The 21,931-nt window shown below is 45.7% G+C and overlaps 1 protein-coding gene across 1 annotated transcript in view; it reads right to left on the bottom strand.

The window, feature by feature from the left end:
• Positions 1 to 17,724, bottom strand: part of EEPD1 (endonuclease/exonuclease/phosphatase family domain containing 1) — a 73,221-nt gene extending 55,497 nt beyond the window's left edge. Inside the window, exons 1-2 of the mRNA XM_068935890.1 lie at positions 17,701 to 17,724; positions 16,480 to 17,467 (exon numbers count right to left, since the gene is read on the bottom strand). Coding sequence (XP_068791991.1) covers positions 16,480 to 17,333 — 854 coding nt within the window. The 5' untranslated portion in view covers positions 17,334 to 17,467; positions 17,701 to 17,724. The remainder of the gene's footprint in view (positions 1 to 16,479; positions 17,468 to 17,700) is intronic.
• Between the last annotated feature and the right edge of the window lie 4,207 nt (positions 17,725 to 21,931).

Here is a 21,931-nt window from a genome sequence, read left to right as displayed (position 1 = left end):
AAGGAGATAAATTGAGCAGTGCCATGAGCCAGCCCTGGTAGCTAAGCCTCACTGCTGGAATATGCGAGAGCCAACCACTCATACCACCATCACACCATAAAACCGCGCTCTGCCTTGGCTCATAGCTAATTCAGGGTTACATTATTCCCATGAACTGCTGCTTGTGTTTCAGCACAGAAAGCAAACAACACAACACGCTAGCCTCCATAAAAACCATATTCTGGAAGGGGGAAGGGATTAGGAAGAAACAATGTCAGAGTGTCTTCAGTGAGCTGGAAGCAATCCCAGCTTCAAACTTTACAATGACACACAGGAAGAAGTTTTGAAAGCTTCCCAGTCAAACAGTACCCCTGTGTGCCAGGCTTGGAGATGTCTGGACATAAGACTGGCTTTTAAAGCATAAGGATGTAAGAGTAGTGCAGTGCCCTGCACACAGACAGTCCCTGCGAATGTAAAGAACAGGGGCCTGAGCTTAGCTTTTTTCTGGCATTTAGAGCTAATTGTGTCATCCAGATTCTTAACCTTATTTAGGTCAGAGGCTTCAATATAACACCATCTTAGAAACACAGGTCTTTTGTGGGAATGAGAAAGCCTGCTTGGCCAGAACCAGAGCTCTCCAAATATTAAAGCTGAAGTGCAATCATATTTTAGAAAGGGTCAAGAGGAGGATATAGTGTTTTATGAGCTGTGCTGTGCTCTGCACAGCAGTGCAAAATTATGCCTCATGCAGTTTTGTACATGCTTTCCATGTTTTGTGAAGAGGTCCACAGCGGATAAAGTAGCTCTTAGCAAACTATGTGCATGACGAAACAGAATCGCGTGGATGCTTATGAAGATGTCCCCTGTAGCTTTACCCGCTCTCCTGCCAGCCACAGAGATACCATGCCTGACCCAGCTCAGCTGTGCCCCAGATCACATTCTTCTCCAGACTGAACAGGTGACAACCCCACAAAAAAACAGGCGACAAAATGGTGAACAAGGCCACACGGACACCCCTAATGAGCACAAGCCGAGAACATTGCATACTAAGTCCTGGTAACTATTTTATTAGATTCGATATTGGATTTTAACTCCTCTACCTTCCAAGCTATATTGGTAGCAGAAAGCAATACAAACAAGGCTCTGGTGATTCTTCTCAGTGGTACTTACGCACCTGCAGCCCTATGAAGTATATGAAGCAGAAATTATAACCCTTTTACAGCACTGTTCTCATTCCCATTTCTTGGCTATTCTGAGGATAATCTAATCATTGCTCTATGGAAAGCATTTCAGATCATTTAAGATGTGTGATTCGTACAAGTTTTAGTAGCATGACTGCTTCCTAAAGTTGAGCCATAAAAGTATTCTGTAAAAGCAATCAGACTAATGATTTAATACCTAGAGACAACAGAACAGTAGTAAAATACCAAGCATATCCTCTTATCTATAAGAAGAAATGACTGTATGGAAAACTGGATGTAAAATTAAGGCGACAAGGAAAAGGAAATATGCAGAAATGATTGACTGGACGCAGCACTCAGAAGGATGGAAACAGGGAATAAGCAACATGTCCAAAGATGCCTTTTAAACAGTATCTTTCCAAATCTAAATGCATTTCTCTGCTGGAGTTCAGGTGGCAATAACAGCAGGAAAGGTTCCATGATTCTTGCTTTATTCTATTAATTCATGACCTCACTGGAAATCTTGATGGGACTCAGGCCCAGCAACATACACTTAGATGCAAATTATTTTTATTTGGGGCCGTGAAGGACGGTTGCTGCCATCAGACCTGGCCTCTTTGATAGGAGACCTCAAAGTGCCAGCAGTGGTCGGACCATGCTTTTCTAAGCTGCCTGAGAAAGCATATGGCCAGCCATTTCCCTCCCATCCTCACTCCTTACCTAGGCAGGGAAGCCAGAGTCTCAGCTGGCATAAAGCAGCATAGCTCAGCTCAGAAGGGGACAAAAAAATTATAGCAGCTGAGAAAGATCTACTAGCTCTAACAATGTCCCCAGAGAAGAGCATGGCATATACTCAGGGAAGATTTAAGAAAAAATTCCCTGGATCTAGTCTTGCTTGGCATCAACAGGAGTTTAACTACCAGCTTAGTGGGAGCAAGTTCAGGAACTGATGCAGCCTCATGGAAGTCTTGTCTTGCAATGCATTTTAATGGGTCAGAAAAGATTTAAGGTAGAAAAATCACTCCAACCAAAGCCTGTGAAAAAGCCCTCTCCTCTGCAAGCTCCAAGATTAAGGGAAAGAAATTCATCTAGGCTCAGTGTGTGCACAGAAAGAAGGGGATAAGTGCATGGAGAAAGGCAAAGAAAGTCGCACATGAAATAGGAGGAGGAATGCACACTAAACCAGTGAAAAGAGATGTCTTGGCAAACAAGTGATTCTCATGCTTTATGCTGGCCTCTTCACAGACCCCAAACTACTTCTTAATACACCTCACTGTAATACCGTGACTCCCAGCTAGCAACAGGCTCAAGTTTCATTATTTGAAAGTTTTCAAATTACTCAAAGTGATATTTATTTCACAACCTATAGCAGTAGAACATGAGGGACGAGCACTAACATGTCAAAGCATGCGGTGAAACTTCCTCAGTAGGTACGTCTGTCCTGCGACGTCTGGATTTGGCAACATTTCCAAGAGCACCTCAGCTCTGAGGAGCAGATCTGGAAGGTACAACTTTAGCCACGCGCTGGGAATAATAAAAACAAGCAAAAAAGCGCTACGCTTTCTCTGCAGAGTGGATTCAAGCCACTAAAAAACCCTGTGTTCTTGGGTAACATGAAATTGCCAGGCAGCAGTTAAACTTTATGCGCAAAGTTTATGGACAACACTTGAGCAAGTCTTTAGACTATAATGATCCCGTGAAGATCTCACGAGCATGAAAAATATCCCCTAAAAAAACAGAATGATAATAAAAACCTCTGGCAAATCTCTCCTCCAGAAGAAATAAAATCTCATAGACTGTCATATTCTTAACAAAAAAAAAAAAAAATCACTCTTGCATATCAACTAAGACAATACTCACATTTAGTGCCAATCTGACTAGAGACGCCAAACAGTCCCCTAAAACGTACCATTCAGTGTTTTTAAAACCAGGGCACAAACAGTGTTGCATGGACAACTCAGGATTTCTCCTACAAATAACAGGATTTGGCCTGCATACTAAAAGCACAACATACCACTATGGCAAAGTTGATATTCGTTCAGAACTTTCTATTTTTGAAGAGATATTCTTAATAGTATTCTATGTTGCAGAACTGCTAGATAAAACAATTTTCTTGTTATAAATTCAACAATTTTTCCTCATAAAGATGATGTCTCAAAATATTATCTTTAGGAAAATAAGATTTACATGGAACAGGAATTGTAAACTGTCACTCCAGCATGCGTACTCCAGTACAACGTAACTATAGAGGCCCAACTGAAGAAAGCAGAAAATGCTGAGTACTGCTAAACTCCTAGTGTTCGTACAAATACTTTTTAAACAACCACTCTTGAAAGTTAAAAAAGTTCAAAGTCCAACACATCAGGAAGTTAACACTGTATCTTTCTGTGAAGCTTTAAGGACATTTGAGAAACAAATCAAAAATATAAGGACATTTTTCCTTTAGGCTCTCCTAAAGCAGTGGCACAGGAGCCTCCTTTACACCCTCCGAACTAAAAGGCAAAGCTGCCGTCTTTAAGCAGATTTTGCCTGAAACATGAGATATCTTAAAAGGGACTGGTTTTCAAAGTGCCTGGCAGAGGCTTCAGCAGAGCAGAAAGAAATGCTGCAGCACATCTTGGAAGCAAAAGACAATGTTAGGATGATTTTTGGAGAGAGGATCATGGATGACCAAAGGAAACTGAAGCCCTTGCCCTGGTAGGAAGGTGGGAAGTGATACAATTCAACCCTAATGGCTTGAAACCAAAAGCTTGATGGAAACACACTTTTAATAATCGGAAATGCTAAAGGTGCAGCAAGACCAATAACTAGGATAGCTTGTTCAAAAGCCACATGAAGCCAGTGAAAAGACTCTGCTTCAGTAGGACTGGAGAGAGGATGAGGAAAGGGGTCACATTCAGCTTAAAAGATCAAGCTTCCAAGTTCCAGTTCAAGATAGAGGTGATTTTTGGCAAGATAATTTCCTTTCAACTTATGGATAACCAATACACAGTAATCTGCACGTTACAGCCCATCATCTTCTGTTCAATTCCATTTTGCTGAATTTGGGTGCACAAATATGTAATTTAAAGATCCACCATCATTCCTGCACACAGCTGCTTAAAAAAGCCTCTTTACTTTAAGCAAAAAAAATCCCAGATGGAACTGGGAGCTTCTTGCAACAGAAGGTGAAGTGAGTCAAACCACAGTAAAGTTCAAATACTCTTGGTTCAAAAAAAGAGACAGGAAACACACTTGGGGGTAGCTATTGCTTGTGCATTACAACCTTTGCCTACACAACGTTGACAGAATTTTTACTGTCAGGTGCTCTGTGAGGGAACTGTCCATGTATCTATTAAATCCATGAACTGCTTACTGATCAAACCCTGAACTTCTGTTTTGGCCTTTAAGCTGCGCTTTCCTTTTCCATGGTGCTACTTTGAATAAAAGAAATCAGAAATAATTAAAATAACAAATTATTTTGGCTAACCAACAGATATCTTTATCAGGAGGTCCCTCTGAAACATACTGGAACTAAAGATGAGCTGTCTGTCAGTAGTACCAACCTATTCACCCCTGTCCAGGTCACAGTTCTAGTCTAACCCCTAAATTTCCATTAGCTGGATCCCTGCCTTTCCACACTGCTCTGACCTTCAGTTCTTGCACTTAAACCTCACTGAGCCTGTGTTCCTGCAGAAAATGAAGGTATGATGCCATCCTGCTCATTGCTCAATAGTATGTTTTCCTTTAGGGAGGCCAGTGCAGAGGACAGTTGTTAATGCTTGTAGCTCTGTTGGGATTGATTATGAAATGGGTATATAAACGCAGCTAGAGATAAGGGAGGAGCTGTACAAAGCAATAGCAGGAAGACAGACAAGCAGATAGTCAAAAACAGCACTACCATTACTGCCAAAATCATAGGTAAACTTGGGCTGGTCAGTATAAAGGTTACAAAAGCTAGTCGGGTACCATTGCAGCATTTTCCTGTTCTTTGATAACATTTATTGTCATGCTTACATTCAAAGTGGCTCTCATGTTTTATCCATCGTGGGGATCTCAGCAGGCAAGCACAGTGTACTACTTCTTGCATGTGCTGTGGTGAGTGTGGATGGGGGTAAGGCACAGGCCAGCACCAAGCCAAGCACCGCAAGAGGAAAACATCTCAAGACTTCACCAAGGTGACCCTTGCGCACATGGACCCCATCACTGCCCCCTGTGGAAGCGCCACCCCTGCTCCAGACACTGCCACCACCGGAAAATTGCTGCCCTGTTTAAAACGCAAACTGTTTTAAACCAAATGATGTGTGTCTTTCCCAGCTAAGACTCTCCCCCTTGCAGGGGTTTGTGTTTTTCCACATTCTTATCTGCTGAAAAGGAGAAAAAAAATAAGGTAGTCATTTTATACACTACAGCCAGTAGGTCTGATAGCAAACCTGTGGAATTTGTATGCAGAAAAGTACCAAGCTTGAAGATTTTACGGCTAATCTTTCAATACCAATTTAGAATCATTTCTGGCATAATATCCTGAAATTCAATGGCACTATGATAGAGATAAACTTGGTTGTATTTGGTCTAAAAATTAAATATATGAAAAAAAAAAAACAAACAGAAGTTCTAAGTTAGCATCTACTGTGTACACAACAGCATGCCACTTCCAGTTCAGCAGAAAACTCACTGAGCTTTACGTGATCCAAACCGCAGAGAGGTCACTGACCGGCAATTACTGTGAGTAATGCTGGAATAAACCATCAAACGAAGAGCAAGAGAGAACGCATGTGCATTCTGCAACCACAGGCGTATGATGTATCGAAAAACAAGGAAGAAGAGGAAAAACTAAACTATAAATACAGAAGAGTCAAAGGACGTCTCCAAAACAAAATTTTAAACCCATTTATACTGTACCCAGGAGATGCTTACACTTTTTCTCTTAAAAAAGCACAGAAGCACAGAAGGATCATGTTATTTTTGCATGACTAATAAGGTATTGTAAGCATAAGGGATTTAGCGCAGGAAACCTGCCCTAACACCTCAAAGCAAAATCCTTGTTGATCAATTAGCTATTCACTAACCCATGAAAAACTAGTTCAGCTATGAACAGTTTGGATAGCTGTTGTAGCTAAATTCGTACAGCAGCTAGAGAAATTTACCTGAAACAAATGTTAAAAAGGAGGAATAAAAATATATATATATAAAAAGAGGCAAGCACAAGGTAAAGGAAAATTTCCAATTCTTCTCCACGTCGTCATCTCCACCCTCATGAATCTAAGGCAAAAACTGCTCCCAGCAATAGCTTTATCTTGTGGGTCTTTCCTCCATAAGAGCAGGGAGGCATTACTGCACTTCTCCCCAGGACAGCAGACTCCCAGCCTCAGACAGAGACAGAAGAGACAGCCTGTATAGCAGCGAACTTCCCTCGCAACCAAGACATGTCTACGGTGCGTAAGACAGTGCCAGAGAGAGGAACTCTACAGGCTCCCTCTGTACAAGCTGGCTGGGACACTGGAAGCAGCCCAGATGTCTTAGCACTGTGCTCCCAGGCTAATTAGCCGTGTTTGGAAATAAGGTTAATTAGCTTGGCTAGAGCACTGACATCATCTTTCATTCTGAATAATTCTGCACATCAGAACAACTCAGGTGTCTCAGGGCGTATAGACACCCGCTTCAAAGAACCGACAAGCCCTAGAATAGGGTTCATTAAGAAATACAGTATACATAAATACATAAAATACCTAAATACAGTATACATAAATACATGTTAAAAAATCAACATATAGGTCATGGGAGACCGACTACTGGAATTATTCCAGTGCAGACGGAGCATGTTTAGTAACGGTAATCTTCCCAATCGCTGTTAGCATATATGACAATATATTCTCTAATGTATTTTTCCATATGAATTAACCTTTTTTATACAGTTCCACTTCTGGAACATCTGCACGTGTATGGGGCACAATCAGGGTAAATGTATTTCTCAAGTAACACTTTAATCACTGCCCCTTAATAATTTTACCGCAGGCACTGACAAATAACAGCTCAGTGCTGAGCCTTGGCTCCTGCTTTTAAAAACCTCCCAGACGTGAGCATGGAAATGAGGTCAGCAGCGCTGATCTTCCTCGCTGCTGATTGAGCCGTTTAAATTACTTGTAACGTTTGAAAATGACACAGGACTTGAACGTGAAGTGGATATGCTGCAAATGCCAAGGGTGAAAGGAAACAGTTTCTCAACATCTTTTTCACCACAGCTACATATTCCCTTCACTGTTCACGGGCTGTTGACACAATGCCCAAGTTGTCCTCAGCGCCGCATATGGTACTTCAGTTCCCGCTGTGAATCACCAAAGCCCAAGATGAGGGAAAGGAAGGAAAGGATAAGATTTAAGCAAAGTGGAAAGTATATCCACTTTTAATACTGGAGTAAGACGAGGTACGCTATAGGTCACCCTCACGCCAGCAAAGCAACCGAGCGCTCGAACATCTGCACTCATAACAGCGTTCTTTTCCAATAGACCAGCAGAGATTGCTAGCTTTTATTCAAACAAAGGAAAGTCTCTGAGGTAGAAAAATCTGAAAATGAAAAAGCTACTGCATTCCTATTTTTGCCACCGTTGTTAATAACGTGCCACAGTTCTTGTCTCCATCACCACACCACACAATAGTGTCGAGAAATTACTGCAGCATGTTGTAATTATTTCAGTAAGGACATTCTGCCTCTGTGTGCGAGCTTACACCTGCACCGTAATGAAGAACAATACAATTTAAAAATAAGCTATACGCACGCTATAATCTCTGTCCTATCAGCTTGTCTCTGCTTATCTGGCCCAATCTTGAAGTCATTATTAGGGCAAGACTCCCAGTGATTTCACAAAAAAAAAAAAAGAAGACTGAAGGATCAGGGCCCTAGTTACAATGTAATTGTAAGAAAAACATGGAATCCAGATTCCTACACAGTAAGAAGGGTGCAGTGAAATGTGTAAAAATAGACTCTCTCTTACACGTCCCCGTTTTAAATGACTGGAGGTCAGTGTTACCAGTGAACCAGATTAGCATTTGGTTGCAGAGACAGTATTTTCCTTTAGCTAAGAGGGACTGAGTTTACACTCACACATGCTCAGAAATTGCAGAATTTAGTTCTCATGTATACAGTCCCTTGGTTTTCCTCCCCCCCCCACCCCCTTCCTGGTAAGAACAAAGCAGCATCTTTTGCCTTTAAGATTAGATGTTCTGATTACTGTTTTTAAGCCAAAGCTAGAAAACTGCTGTTCCTGTACCTGTACTGTGATCTCCAAAACTGCAAAAGAACCACAGAGCGTTAAAGATTCTTCTTACAGGATGCAGTCCTATGTAGTCTGTTTTCTACAATTGTGTGGCATAGGTTTTTCTGAGAAGTCTAGCAGGATGAGGTTATAGCCTTGTGGCCTTTGCTTATGATCCAGAAGCAGGCAGTGAAACATTGATTACTAATTTGCCAATTTATAGCATAATTTAGCCAATCCATTTTATATTTGCTGTGCAGAAGATAGCAAACTCTGCCGAATCTGCAGAAGTAATTTGGCAGCTCCACTTTACCAGAATACCTGCAAGGTGAATCCAGTGGCAGTAAATAAACCCGTGGAGGAGTTCACAAGGTACAGACTGAAACTATCCAGACAGTAAGTGCCAGATGAACCAAGTATACATGATCGGAAAAAATATGAACAAAAGATTTCCCCATCGATGTCTCATTTCAGTCAGGTTTTATGACACAAGTAGCAGTGATAGAGTAAGATTAAGAAAAAAAAGAAAAAAGTTATTTTATAATGGATAAATTGACCTTTAACTATTAAACAGTTTCTCGAGCAGTGTTCTCACCTTTAAAGCCAATACACAGATTAAGATGGCTACTTAAATAGCACCTCTCAGTTGTTCAAAAGATACACTGATACAGTTGATCATTAAAGTAAACAAGATGCCAAGATCACTTTTTACGAGAGGAAATCCCCAAGAAAGGTCACTCGGGGGAGATTTCAAGGCCTGGCCTGTATTTTGGTATTTACGTCCCAGTTAGAAAAGTTGCGGGACCTGTATCAAACCTGCCAGATTGACCAAGATCAGCAGACAACCAGCAGGCTCAGACAGCTCTACAGCTCAGTGCGTCCTCCTCTTAAGACTTCCCAACCTCATGGCCCAGATGACCTGCTCTGATAACAGCCCTTGCCACAAGGCTGGACTAAGGGGTGGTGTATGCCTTGCACCATCTCAGTCTAAGTCCACCCACTCTTGTTCAATCTTCCCCTGCAAAGACTTGAGCTGCACAGCACCTTGAGTAAGCGGTCCACTTCCCACATAAGAAGCCGTGATAGAGCCATATAGAGGGCCTCAGTATCACATCCATACAAAGCATGCATGGGTTTTGAAAGGGGAATCTACATTATTACTTCTCATCATCTACCTTTCTGGAACCAGTTCTGAAAGGGTCTGTGATTCCTACCCAATTCGGCAGCAGTACTGCAGGGAAGTCATACCACATTTCTGCTTTGTAGCACTGACCTCCTCTATAGCCTTCATAGGATTTGACGTATAAAAAGAATGGGCCAAATGCTGAACTAGAATAAATCAGTAGAATTTCACTGGAAAACAGTGCAACACAGGGTCTCACCCAAGAATATCTTGTTGCTCTCCCCCGTCAGATAATATTCAGAAGGCAGTTTCAGGCTCCCAGCAAGTAAAATATTTTTGATCTCATAAAGGCAGGGGACAAAACAAAAAAAAAAAAAGAAAGAAAAGAAAGAAACAAATCCACACATAGTTCTTCAGTCACCCCAACCTTTTTGTCTCTAGAGACATTAAAAAAAATCCCACAGTAATGATGGTTTTACTTGTGTCTGTATTTATATTGTTCAAAAAAAAAATCTTTTCATGAAGTGCACATAAACAGAAGATGCAATCTAAAAAATCCTTTTTTCTCTCAAGTTTTTCCTGAAGCCGCAGGAGGCAGGATTTCCTAAATATTACATAAGGAGAAGAGGGTGTATTTGTTCCTCTGCAGTTTAAGACTTATTAGCACAGACAAGTTACTCGGGCCAGGCCTCCTTCCTGATCTTTTATTGCAAGAGAATTATTCTTGGCAATGCTCCAATGTACTATTAGTTTGAGAAAAAACAAACAGACAGTTAAAGAAGAGAGACATAAAACAGACATACCACAGGGTCACCGCGAGTTGCAGTGAGGGAACAGAAATAGCAAATACAACCTGGTGCTGAGCCTCTGAAGCATACAAGTACAACTATTACTGCTACTACTAAACACCAGTGAGGGGAACGTGAGAAAAGAGCTACACAGTCCATTCTGGGGTGTGTAACCCCCTTCCATTGTTCTGCTGGGAAACACCACTACAGAGCGGCACACAAACTTGCAAGGTACCACACCTCGCCCCTTCCAAAAACAAAGCAGCAAACTGGAGCAGCAAACAACTGCCCCTTGCATAACTGTGCCATCTCTCTGTCCAGGGTAAGAGATCTGAGAGAAAAACAAAAACCCCACCCTGGTTAATGTAGGGGAAGGACGGGTGTCTTCCACATCTAACTGAGGCACCTGAACAAGGCAGCTTAGCTCATCTTCTTGCGCAGAGAAAGAGGCTCCTCCAGAGGGTGATTTGGGAGCCTGTCTTTCTCAGAGGATGAGAGGACGCACTTAGGGTGACTGCTCACTGGGGCACACCTCCCTGGAGGAGGTATGACCGTCCTCCACAACAAAGAGCTCCTTCCCAAGCATGGCTAAGCCACTTGCTATAGCGCTTCCACAAACGCACATTTTCAGTCAGGCGAAGCAGTGGATTTCTCCTCTTCCCTGCCCCTTCTCCTCCAGTATCTGCCGTCCCTCCTGCACTCCCCTCCCAGTCTGCTGGGCAAGAGGCAGCAAGAACGGTGGCACAGCGAGTGTTATATAGGGACTGACTGCCCAGCCGTTGCCTCAGGAGGCAGTTTGGGGCTGAATTCCACCTATCTTTCCCTCAGCAGGAACACTGATTTGGGTCTCTGAGCCACAGAAATTGAGGCAAAGCACAGGAAATTAGTATCTTTGAGAGACTTCTATCAAACCTAAGCAGAAACGGTAAACCAGTTACAAAGCTGGAGGGAGGAAGAGAGGCTGACATGCTCTGAAAGAGATTACTCACACAGCGGCCTTATTCTCAGAGAAACTAAGCCAAGGATAGAATAAAATCAGTGCCAAGTAGAAACCTTATATTGGTACTTGTCTCTGTTATTCTATAGAAGTTTTTGCAACAGGTGTTGAAGCTTTGTTCCGTATACTTTTTGCATCTAAAAGAGAGAAGTTCTCCAAGAAGCTGACTAAAGTAAGCAGAGTGAAAGATCAGGCGGCGTTGCCTGACAGCCGGAAGGACCCCCTCGGTCCGCGGTCACAGCGCTGCTCCATGGAACTTGAGCCGCAGCCTTGGTACTTCTCTTCCTTTTTGAGAGTGTGAGTTTTGGCTTTCAGACCCTGTGTCAGCTTTCATTTTCTCAATTACAAAATATATTTATAAGAAAAAGAAAAAAATGAGGTCTTCACAAAGTTACTGGTCAGTATTATACATAATAATAATAGTAATAATAATAAAAACAGTTGGAAAACCTCCCCCTCAAAATCTGCTGGGAAGCACATACAACTAATTGTTGCCCTTGGGTACTAGCAAACTTCCGAGGAAGCAATTAAGCCAGAGGATGCATCTTTAGCATATTCTGTGCATCAGTCAGTGTTACACATGCCTGTATCTATGTCACATTTCTTGATGCAATCATAAAGCATGTGCTCCTGCCACATAATAAAGATTGAGAGAGCAATCACATGCTATAGTGGAACTCAGAAACTCAGTGCATGGCCAGGAGGGGCAGGTTTTAGGCAGGTACGGATGAAGAGAGGGAAGAGTACCCTTCCCTATGACGTGGGGCACGAGAAAATTCTGATGGACCACTGCAACTCTGCCCACCTCAGCCAGAGGAAATGTCTCCGTTTCAGCTTCTCCTCCTCCCCACCTCGCCCCCAAAACTGTTTGTTGTATTTGATCTGAACTTGCTAATCCTTTTGTCGTGTCACCCTAACACCACATTTTTTGTGAGAATAAACTGTTGATTTTGTCCTCCCCCTGCTTCATGCCTACCACTTGGCTTTTTGTTTCATGAAACTGTTGCACTACCCCCTCACCAACTAATTTATCAGCTATGCTGTCGGGTCTCAAAACCACAAGCTGTCACTTTAAATCTTTCAAGCCACAAGCAAACTGCTTTAGGTTACCAGCATTTATAGAGGGTAGAGGGCAGCTGGAGGGGGCAAACCGCACTCCGAGAGGAAGGCCAGCTCTAACAAGCTTTAAACAAATCCCAGATTTGCTGAACTCCGTCTGCAGAAGTGTCGCAGGTTTGGGCAAATTCACTCCACGTTAGAATCTTTAATCCAATTCCATGTCACGTTCACCTCCATGTTCACCGTGTTAATCTCTTCTAAAATTACTCTCTCATCCTGTGAATGAAAATATCTCATTCTTACACTCCAAACACTGTGATAAACATAGATCTTTGTAATGTAAGAAAGAGAGTGAGGACCTTGCTGTATTTTATTATTTTTGTACTGCAGTGATGGATTTCAAAATAGCTTAGCAATAGCAGTCATACTTACTGATTTAGTATAAGGGATGCTAGAGCAACCAGAGTACGTTCCCTTTGCTGCTATTCTTAAGAAACCTTAGCACTTTTGGGAACGAGCCCGGAGGATTTTTTTTTCTTTCTGCAGATTACTCTAAGTAATGTGAAGTTTGACTTTTTCTTGTTTTTTCTGTAAATGAAGGCACTGTCCCTTTTCCTTCCTGCACAGCTGTTCTCAGTGCAGAGGCTATCTAGGGCTTGAAGAAAGGAACACTTTCATCTTACAGCCTCACCTGGAAATGAACAGCAATTTTCACTGTTGTTAGTGCCTGAAAGGACAAGCCCAAGTGGTCTCAACCCTATTTGATGCAGACAGGTCATGATAAAAGCTGCCTTTCCACTGGCATGAAAATCCCAGTACAGATTAAGATTCTTTACTGCTCTCTACCCTTTTCCAAATTCTGTCTTCTTGATTTAGCTTGGCTTTATTCCTGGGCTTAAAAAGCTGTGCGAGGCAAGCCCTGAAACAAGAACAATTCTGTGACAAATTGGTGTTCTCCAGCTTCTGAGACAACATAGGACTACAAGGGACTGTTGTACACGATTTTTTGTGCGAACATGGCTGCGCACAAAATAAATTAGCTCTCAGGCATCCACAGGAGGCATGCAGTCTCACAAGCTACGTGATGGTGAGGCTAAACAGCCTTCAAATCCACTGGGCAACAGCTTTGCTCATAGCTTGGAAATTTAAGCAACAAATGTGGGCCATCCATTGAGCATGCAGAGCACCTTAAAGATTCACCTGTTGCACCTTGCTGACTTTCTTAGGCTGAAGTGCGGGGAAGCACCTGTGTGGTGGTATAGTCTTGACTGAAGAAGCAAAAGTTGGATTTCTCCAACTGACTATCAACGGAAGTTAATTTACTTGAGCAAGCATTAGTTTGCAAATCATTTTAATCAGTTTCTAGAGTGCATGACTGGAAAAGGGAGGGAGGGAGCCTGTACATTTCACACACACAAAAAAACTAGATTCTGACCTCAGCTAAGTTCATTTTATAGCTGCAAAACTCCACCGACTTCAGCAATACTAGCGCAAGCAAGAGGAAATTCCTTTCCACCGCTCCCTGAGGTGCCGAGTAAGACTTTTCCCAACGTATACTTTTTTCCTGCATTGTGTTGATCTTTCTGTTCCCACATTTACTTTCCCAGGAAACTTTTGTAGACTTGTCTGTCGATGTGAGTTACTCTCTCATTTCTTTCCAGCTCCTCACATTACTACACATATGGTCAAGCACAGAAAGCAATTGCACTGTACTGTCCCTCCGTGAGTGACAGCACACATTTGTGCAACAAAAATGGAACAGGAAAAAGTATTTATATCAGCCTTACCTAAAACTTCAAAGTTTCAAAGAGACTGTTTACACTACCCAGTGTAGCTGAGTACCTATTTGGTAAGTTGGAGAGAGACAAAGTACCATGCAGAGAAAAAAATAAACTGTTAGGGTCATGCTCTGCATATACAGTGGCCAACGTGGGCTAATGCAGGCCTAAATCATCTTATGTGCCTATCGGTTTTAATAGGTAGCCTGTTTTCTCCCCCCTACGCCTTCTGTCCAAATGATGAAGATGCAAAAGTTGTAGGTAGTTAGCACTTTACAAGATTGAGTCCTAAAATCAATAGTCGCTTTTCTTTCAGAATCTAATAATGCTGAGATTTAGGAGAATCAGAGATGTTTCTTTCCTCAACAATTCTAGCTGCTGCTGACTTCGCCCACGCCCAGCTCCGCAAGACCTCCTCTTAAGACCCACTCCAGCAACTAGTTATGATTTTATTTAATGAAAGAATAACCATGGTGAAGAGGGAAGCATAAAGATATCTGAAACAAGGGGAACAAGTCAAGGAATACTGAAAGATAGTAGGCTGAAAGAGTCGGCATGACTTCTGAATACTCCAAGTTGGGCTATCATCTGCATTTTGGCTATCGAACACAGTCACAGCCGTAAGACAGCAGATTTTTCCTGTGTTGAAGCATCAGGCTTCTTGAACAATATACAGCGAAACAGGAGGAAAACAGCATAGAGTTTTCACAGGATGCCAGAGTACTGTTGCTATCTTTCTAATCACTATTATTCAGCATGATATTACAGCACTGACAAAGGACAGAACCCTCAGCAGGAGGTACCAAAGGCAGAAGGCTGTCAGCACTTCCTCTTCCTAAAACATCCCACTTTCAGAGGTCTGAGGGTCACCTACTTATATTAATTTCCAGCTGGAAGTCTGAAGAGAAGACAGGGAGAAGAGTTAGCTTCTCAATGCCATAAACAACAACAACAACAAACAGATCAGCTGGGACAGAACGAACGAGTGGATAGGAAAGGGCACAAGTTATTTCTAAATCCTTATTGCACTCTTATGTTTCTGTATAAAGTAAGAAGTTTAGCAACCAAGTGTTTTAGAGAGTTCCCAGCACTGTTGCACTATCACCTTATGAAAAATAGGTCGCAGCTTTTCCCCCACTAACAACAGAAGCACCATCCCACTTTATTACTAAAGGTCAGTCCAGTCACTGACCAGACGAACAGATCTTGCTCTGTGCCCATAAACTCGCTGAAATCAGGGGCTGGCTGACTGCCCGGAGCTGGGTTTTAGAGGCACAGCTTTCCCCCAGGGACGCCCTGCCACCAGCACAGAGAGGAGATGCGGTGACACGGAGACCAGCCAGGTCTCCCAGGTAGCTGCCCCACACCTGGCACACCTGCAGGTAACAGCTCCTCCAGTTTAGCAAACACTGGTGACTGTTTGTCAGGGCTTGTGTCAGCCGCATCAGATGAGCTATGGCATTCCTCACTTGTTAAACAGCACAAACCATTTTCAATACGCTGTGAAGTTTGTTGGGGCGGGGGGAGGTAGGTCCACATTTTTTTACTTCTTTTTTTTCCTTGGGGGTTGGTGGGGGGTTGCTTTTGGGATTTCTTCCCCACCCCCCTTTTTTTTTTCCCATTTTTCCCACGAGTGGAGGAGGCAAAGGAAAGAGTGGACGACAGCCCTAACACTGAGGTTAAGAAGATAACCAGACAAACAAAACTTTCCAGAGAAAAGACAATGGAAGGTCTCAACTTGACAATAAGTACATAAGTAGCTGCTGTACTGGCTCTGAGAAACGTAAACGTAGCTCAGGATCCTGCCTCTGAGAGCAGCAATAAGATGCTTAGGGAAACACTGTAAGAAACACGGCATACACAGAGCAATCCTTCTCCTGCTATGCCACCCAAGCTTCTGGCAGGAAAGTAGTTTGTGATTTGTTTAAGAGGCTCTTGCCTTGACAGAGAATTGATCCTTGACCACAGCAATAATTGCTAACCATTAATAGGCACAACGTGACTGACTGTAACAGTTCAGTCTTCCCAGCACAGATGTTGCATAAGTGCGTATGTACTTCTGCGTGAGGTCCACCACCTTTTAAGAACGATAATGGCTTTATTCAGGGACAGTCATTACAGCCCCGGTGCTAAGGCTCGGCCAAGGTACCACTGCAAGATGTGGGTAACGCTGCATAATCCTCGGAAGGAATTACGAGACTTGAAACCTCCACTTTAGACACACGAGGTACTAGGGCTACAACAGGACTTTACAGTGCTAAATCCTACAGAAAAACCAACAAGATTCAAACAGCTAAGACCCCTCACTCAGCTGGGCCTACACGTCAAGTATCGCCTCTTACCTGTTCTCCAGCAGCGTCATGCACACGACTTCCCGCACGCCTGGGTTGTTGGCTTTTTCGACGGAGCAGCTCTGCAGGTTCCAGGTGGCGATCCTCAGCACAGGTCGGCCATCTCTCATGCCGCCAAACATCTCCACGGAGGGGCGAGTGGATATGATCTGGGTTGGGCCCCCAGGTGGAAAATCCAAGTCCTCGCTCTGGAGACTCAAAGACGTGGGGCTGGGATGAGGCTTGGCCATGAAGTTGAGGCCGCCATTGGTGTTCGTTGAAGGGGGTCGGGACCGCTCTGCAAAAATCTGATGCCTGATTTTGTCCAGAAAGGAGGAATTAATGCAGTTCATCCTCACCAGGTCCTCGATACTTTTGAAGGGCCCGTGCTCTTTGCGGTAGTCTACGATGCTGTTGGCGATCTTCTCCGTGATGCCGCGGATGCTCATGAGCTGGGCTGGAGTGGCCGTGTTGATGTTGATCTTGGTGGCGGAGAGGTGGTGCTCGGAGGTGGGGTCCTTCCGCAGGGAGCTGGGCGAGTGCTGCGCGGAGCTGCCCTTGCTGCTCACGCAGATCTCGAACTTCACCTGCTCCAGCTTGGCCGCCCCCACCCCACTCACCAGCGCCAAGTCCTCCACCTTCTTGAAGCCGCCGATGTACTCCCGATACTCCACGATGTTCTGGGCCACCATCCGGGTGACGCCGGGGAGGGTCATCAGCTCCTCCTCCGTGGCCGTGTTGATGTTGAGCCGCTCCTGGTTGACGAGGATGTTGCTGAAGTTGCAGGCCGCGCTGAACTTGCGGCTGTGGCACAGGTCGGCGGGGTCCCGGGGGATGGAGCGGTGGCAGCCGAGGTTGCCCCCCATCTCACCTCACCTCAGGGCTGCGCTGCCGCCGAGCGGGCGCTGGGCCAGCACCGGGCGCGGGGTGGCTTCGGGGCCCGGCGCCCGGGCCTCATGGACGCCGCGGGGCTGCGTCAGCAGGGGCGGCCACAGGTACCCTGGGGACGGAGGGACAAGCGCCGTCAGACGCCACAGAGGGGCGCCCTTCCTCCCCGCCCTCCTCCTCCTCCGAGGGCTCCCCGCGCTTCCCAGCCGCCTGTTTACTTCGCGCCGGACAGCGGCGAGAGGTGACGCCGCCGCCGCCGCCTCCGCGCCCGCCCGGCGGCTCTGCCAGCAGGGCAGGCAGCCCCGCCGCCACGCTGCCCCCCGGCCCCGGCCCCGGCCCCCGCACCGCTCCGGCCCCGCGCCGCGGCTCCTGCCGCTGCCCCGCGCCCCGCCGGCGCTAGTAGTAGCTCGGCGGGAGCTCCCGCCCCTCAGCCGGGCGAGGCGGGGCCCGGCGCCGCCGCCGCCGCCGCCTCCTCCCAGGGCGGCACCGAGGGGCCGCCCGGCCCCCGCCCCCGCTTCGCGGCTGGGTGCCCGCGCCCCTGCCCCTTCCCGCCAGGAGGACGGGGCCGCGCTGCCCGCCGGCCGGCGGCGGAGGGGGGGGGGGGGGGTGCTCCGCCGCGACATGGCGGCGGCCCGCGGGGCTGGGAGCGGCTCGGCGGGGCCTCCCCGGGGCCTCCCCGGCTTTCGTCGTGCTCGGGCGGCGGCTGGCCGGCGGGTCGTGTGCCCGCTTGGGCCGGGTTTTATTTGCCCCCCCCCCAAAAAAAAAAAACCTAATGAAAAGCCTCGTCAGTCGTCTCCGTTGGGGTTTGTTTGTTTGGGTTTTTTTGGTTTTTTTCTTTGTTTTTGCTGTTGTGGGCATCGTGCTGTCCTACGTCGGTGCAAAGTCTACTTTGTTTTCCCCCCTCCCCTCCATTTCGGTTGTAGGCACACCTCAAGCTGACCGCGGCGAGGGCCTTTGACGGGCTGAAGTCCGCCTCCCCGCAGCACGCTTCCGGGCGCCCTGGATGCCCCTAGTAGGGCCTATAGTACTCAGTCGTGGCCGTGTGACACCCCTGGGCCGCAAAGTAGTGAGCTGGTGCCCGGAGAGCCACGGCAGCGCCGCAGTCGGGGTGACTAGCGAAGCCACCAAAGGACTCGCTTGGCCACCGCCGCCGCCGCCGCCGCTGCTGCGGCACTGAGTCGCACGCGGCTGCCTGCAGAGCGATCTGCAGCCAAGCGAGCGCGTTTAGTGCCAGCTGGGCTGCGCCCGCAGCAGCGCGGCTGCGATGGCAGTGAACCCTAAGTGCAACCGAGGGGTGCAACTGTTAAGGGAGGGGGAGGAAAACGGAAAGAAAGAGCCAACGTGCGCTTACAGATGCCAGCTACGCGCGTTGACGCTGTCTGATGCTGACAGGATACCTGTACTTCTTTCATCCAGACAGAATATGCTACAAGTACCTGTATACTCTGAACATCAAGAGTCTTGACTGGCCCTCTAATCAGAATCAAACAGCTTTACAATAATGGCTTATACATGCATTTTCCACGGTTAGATAATGGAAATTGTTTTGATTCATGTAAAGTAAAAGGCTGGATTTATTCAGCTTCAGCCTCTTGGCTGAGGGGAAAGAGAATGTAATGTGTGTAAGGGATCGCAGGCTGCGGCGGGCTTTCCGACTGCGCACGGGCACCGCTGCTTTGCCATTGGCACTAGACGCTCTGCTCTGGATCACATATTTCTCTTCTGTTTGCCCGAGCAATAGAGTTAGCGCATTGTCATTATGGGAATGGGTACTTCGGCATTAGGCAGTTGGCTCTTCGCTGCCTGCTGGAGCGGAGCAAGGGCTCACTTAGGTGATTAAATGCTTCCACGTCTACTGGAAAGTGCTCTGTGCACTGCGATAACAGTGGCCAATGCAGCAGAAGTCGTGCTGGGCCTAATTCTGCTGGGATGATACTAGCACAGAGCTGGAAACAATTAACCACTCAAATGAGTATTCTTTGCGAGGCAATATTATTACAATAATAGCTCCACAAGCTATTATCTCAATGCAGCACATACTCTTCTGTTTTGCACAACAGGTTGTTTAGAATTGATTCAGGCTCATTAAATAAGTTTTGAAGCTGAAAAGCACAAAAACCCATTTGAGCTGTGCCTCTGTGCCTGCAGGCAGAACTAGGTTGTCTGTATTTCAAAGAGAATGCAGGAGCAACTCCAGAAAGGGAAAAACAGATGTCACTCTCATCCAGCACTTTCTGGTGTCAGCAACTGCTCGACATTTTTAAATGCAGGACAAAGATAGCTTGCAAGGCTGGACGCAGCTGCAGCGTTCATGAGGAAGAAGAGCTCAGAGGGGGGCAGTCAGTGTCCCACCACCTAATTCAGAATATGAGCCATGCTAAGCAATGTTAATGGTGGGCTGCGGAGGAGAGAAGAGAGAATGCCGCTTCATTAACCCCGTATACTAATTTTTTGGTCAAGACTATGAAAAGAATGAGTATGGGGAGTTTACTGAGCTCTGAGTCAACTTTTAACACATCTTGGTATTTCTCAGCACTGCCAAACGATGTGAAAAAATACAGATTTGGTCTATATTTAAAAAGGTTAAAAAAAAAGGGATGAGTTAACTGGCCTGACATCATTCTTAGGCAATCTATTAGCATGAGAAAGCTAACAATGAGGTACAGTCAGTAAATGATTGAAATGATTGAAAAGACAATGGCATAATTATTGACAACCAGCGTAGGCAACAAAAAATAAATCTTGTGAAATGAAGGTGGATGCTACATTTTAGCTTCACTCCAATCACAAGCTCAGTGTACTTAAATTTGTCCGAGAAATGACTGATCATGGTGTGCAAGTACCTCCTAGCTGGCAAGCAGGCTCCCGAGGCTGCCCAGTACGAAACGTGGCGAGAGGCCGCAAATCTGGGATTCCTGGATCTCCGTCAGCCCAAACAGGTTAGAGGGCTCCAAGGCTTTGTGGGTGGCTTATTCAGCAGGATCCACAGCTCCTTGCCTACCAGGCAGCTGGCTGGCTGCCAGAGCTGGCTAAAAAACTTCTCAGCGTAGGCAAAACTGAATTTTGCCACTCTGAGGGTGTAGATCTAGGGAGAGCCTTGAAGGTCCAGGCTGGCTTCCACAGCGAGGGGAGGGGGAAGGATGCTTCAAAAAAGGCCCTCAGTAGCTGCCATCACTTGTCACACATACAGCGCTTTCATATGTCACTCTACGGCATAGCAAAGTAGGCAGCGAGGGAGCAGCTATTTTATCACTGCCCAGCAGCCGTGCGCTGACCTTGGGCTCACTTTGCCACTGTCTAGAGCCCTGCTGCCTGCTGAGGCTGAACAGCCTGCACCATCTCCCCCCGCGGCTCTCCCGGAGGTAGAAGAGGTTCCCAGGCAGTTGAGTGGTACAGGGATAGGCAGTGTGCCACGTGGGAGACCCAGGGGTATGGCAGCGTCTCCTGCTTGCTGGCTCTGGATTTCCCAAAATCCTCTTCCCTGCAGGACATGTTCAATTCAGAATGAAGGAAAACCAAGCTTTTTCCATTGGAAAGTAGTTCTCCAGCACCTGAAGTCTTTAAATGAAAGTTTAAGAAAGGTGTGCAATTGCTTAATCCGGGAGGATGGAGTGGATGCAGGTACTGCTGAGCACTGTCTTTTGTCTTAAGTCATGCAAAGAATCAGACTAGCTGGCGTTACATTTTAAAGCATTTTTTTTCAAGATTTTAAGATGAGCTTAAAATCTATGAATCTATTTTCAAATTTTCCAAAATGCAGCACGTACATCGCAGAGACTCTAAACAAACAAACTCTCTGTTTCATGATGAGGGCTAGAGGGAGCCAGAAGGTGTTGCTCAACAAAATACCACAGCGTTAAGTCTTGCCTTTGCCCTCAGTCACCGACTGAAATTCCTGCCAGCCTGCCATGTGATAGCAGTGCTTTTTCCAGCTCGTGCTTACATGGCCTTTGGGAATTCCTGGTTTGGCACTGCAGAGCAGTCATACTTCACACGCCTCAAATGAGATTTGCATACGGGCGGTTGTCGCTAGGCTGTTCCAAGCAGAAATCGCTTGCGTGTCTCACCTTTTTAATAGATTTCCTTTCCAGTGAAAGATAAGGTGCTCAAGAAGACTGACAGTTGGAACTGGGGACTTTTTCCTGCTGCAAACTCCTGTGCTGGAATTCTTGTAAATCACACAATCCCACTGACTAGGCGGATACCACAGAGGCTGGGCTCCATCCAGCCGCTGGCAAAAATCCTTGTGACTTCAAGGAAGATGAATCTGAGTATGTTTGCAGGTATGTTTTCAGACCTACTACACTGGGCTCTTAATATAGCAAAGACTTGAAAAGGAAACTGATTAACCGGAATGTTTGTATTTTTATTAAAAGGAGTTATTAAAATAATTGTTCTCCTTCTGAGAGGACATCTTCAGTAACACTTGTAACAGATGCCTGAGGCAGCTGACAGCGAGTGTTTTTATTAAGACAAGTGATAACAAGGAGGAGTTAGCAGTTTCATGAGCAGTGGAACTTACAAAGTCTGATTTCCGATGGCTCTTTCCTGTGTTGATTTTCTGGTGTATAATAAT

The sequence above is a fragment of the Struthio camelus genome, chromosome 2, assembly GCF_040807025.1.
Source record: "Struthio camelus isolate bStrCam1 chromosome 2, bStrCam1.hap1, whole genome shotgun sequence".
NCBI classification, from domain to species: Eukaryota; Metazoa; Chordata; class Aves; order Struthioniformes; family Struthionidae; genus Struthio; species Struthio camelus.
Note: the sequence above shows the minus strand (reverse complement) of the source record. Positions and strands in the feature narration are given on the sequence as shown.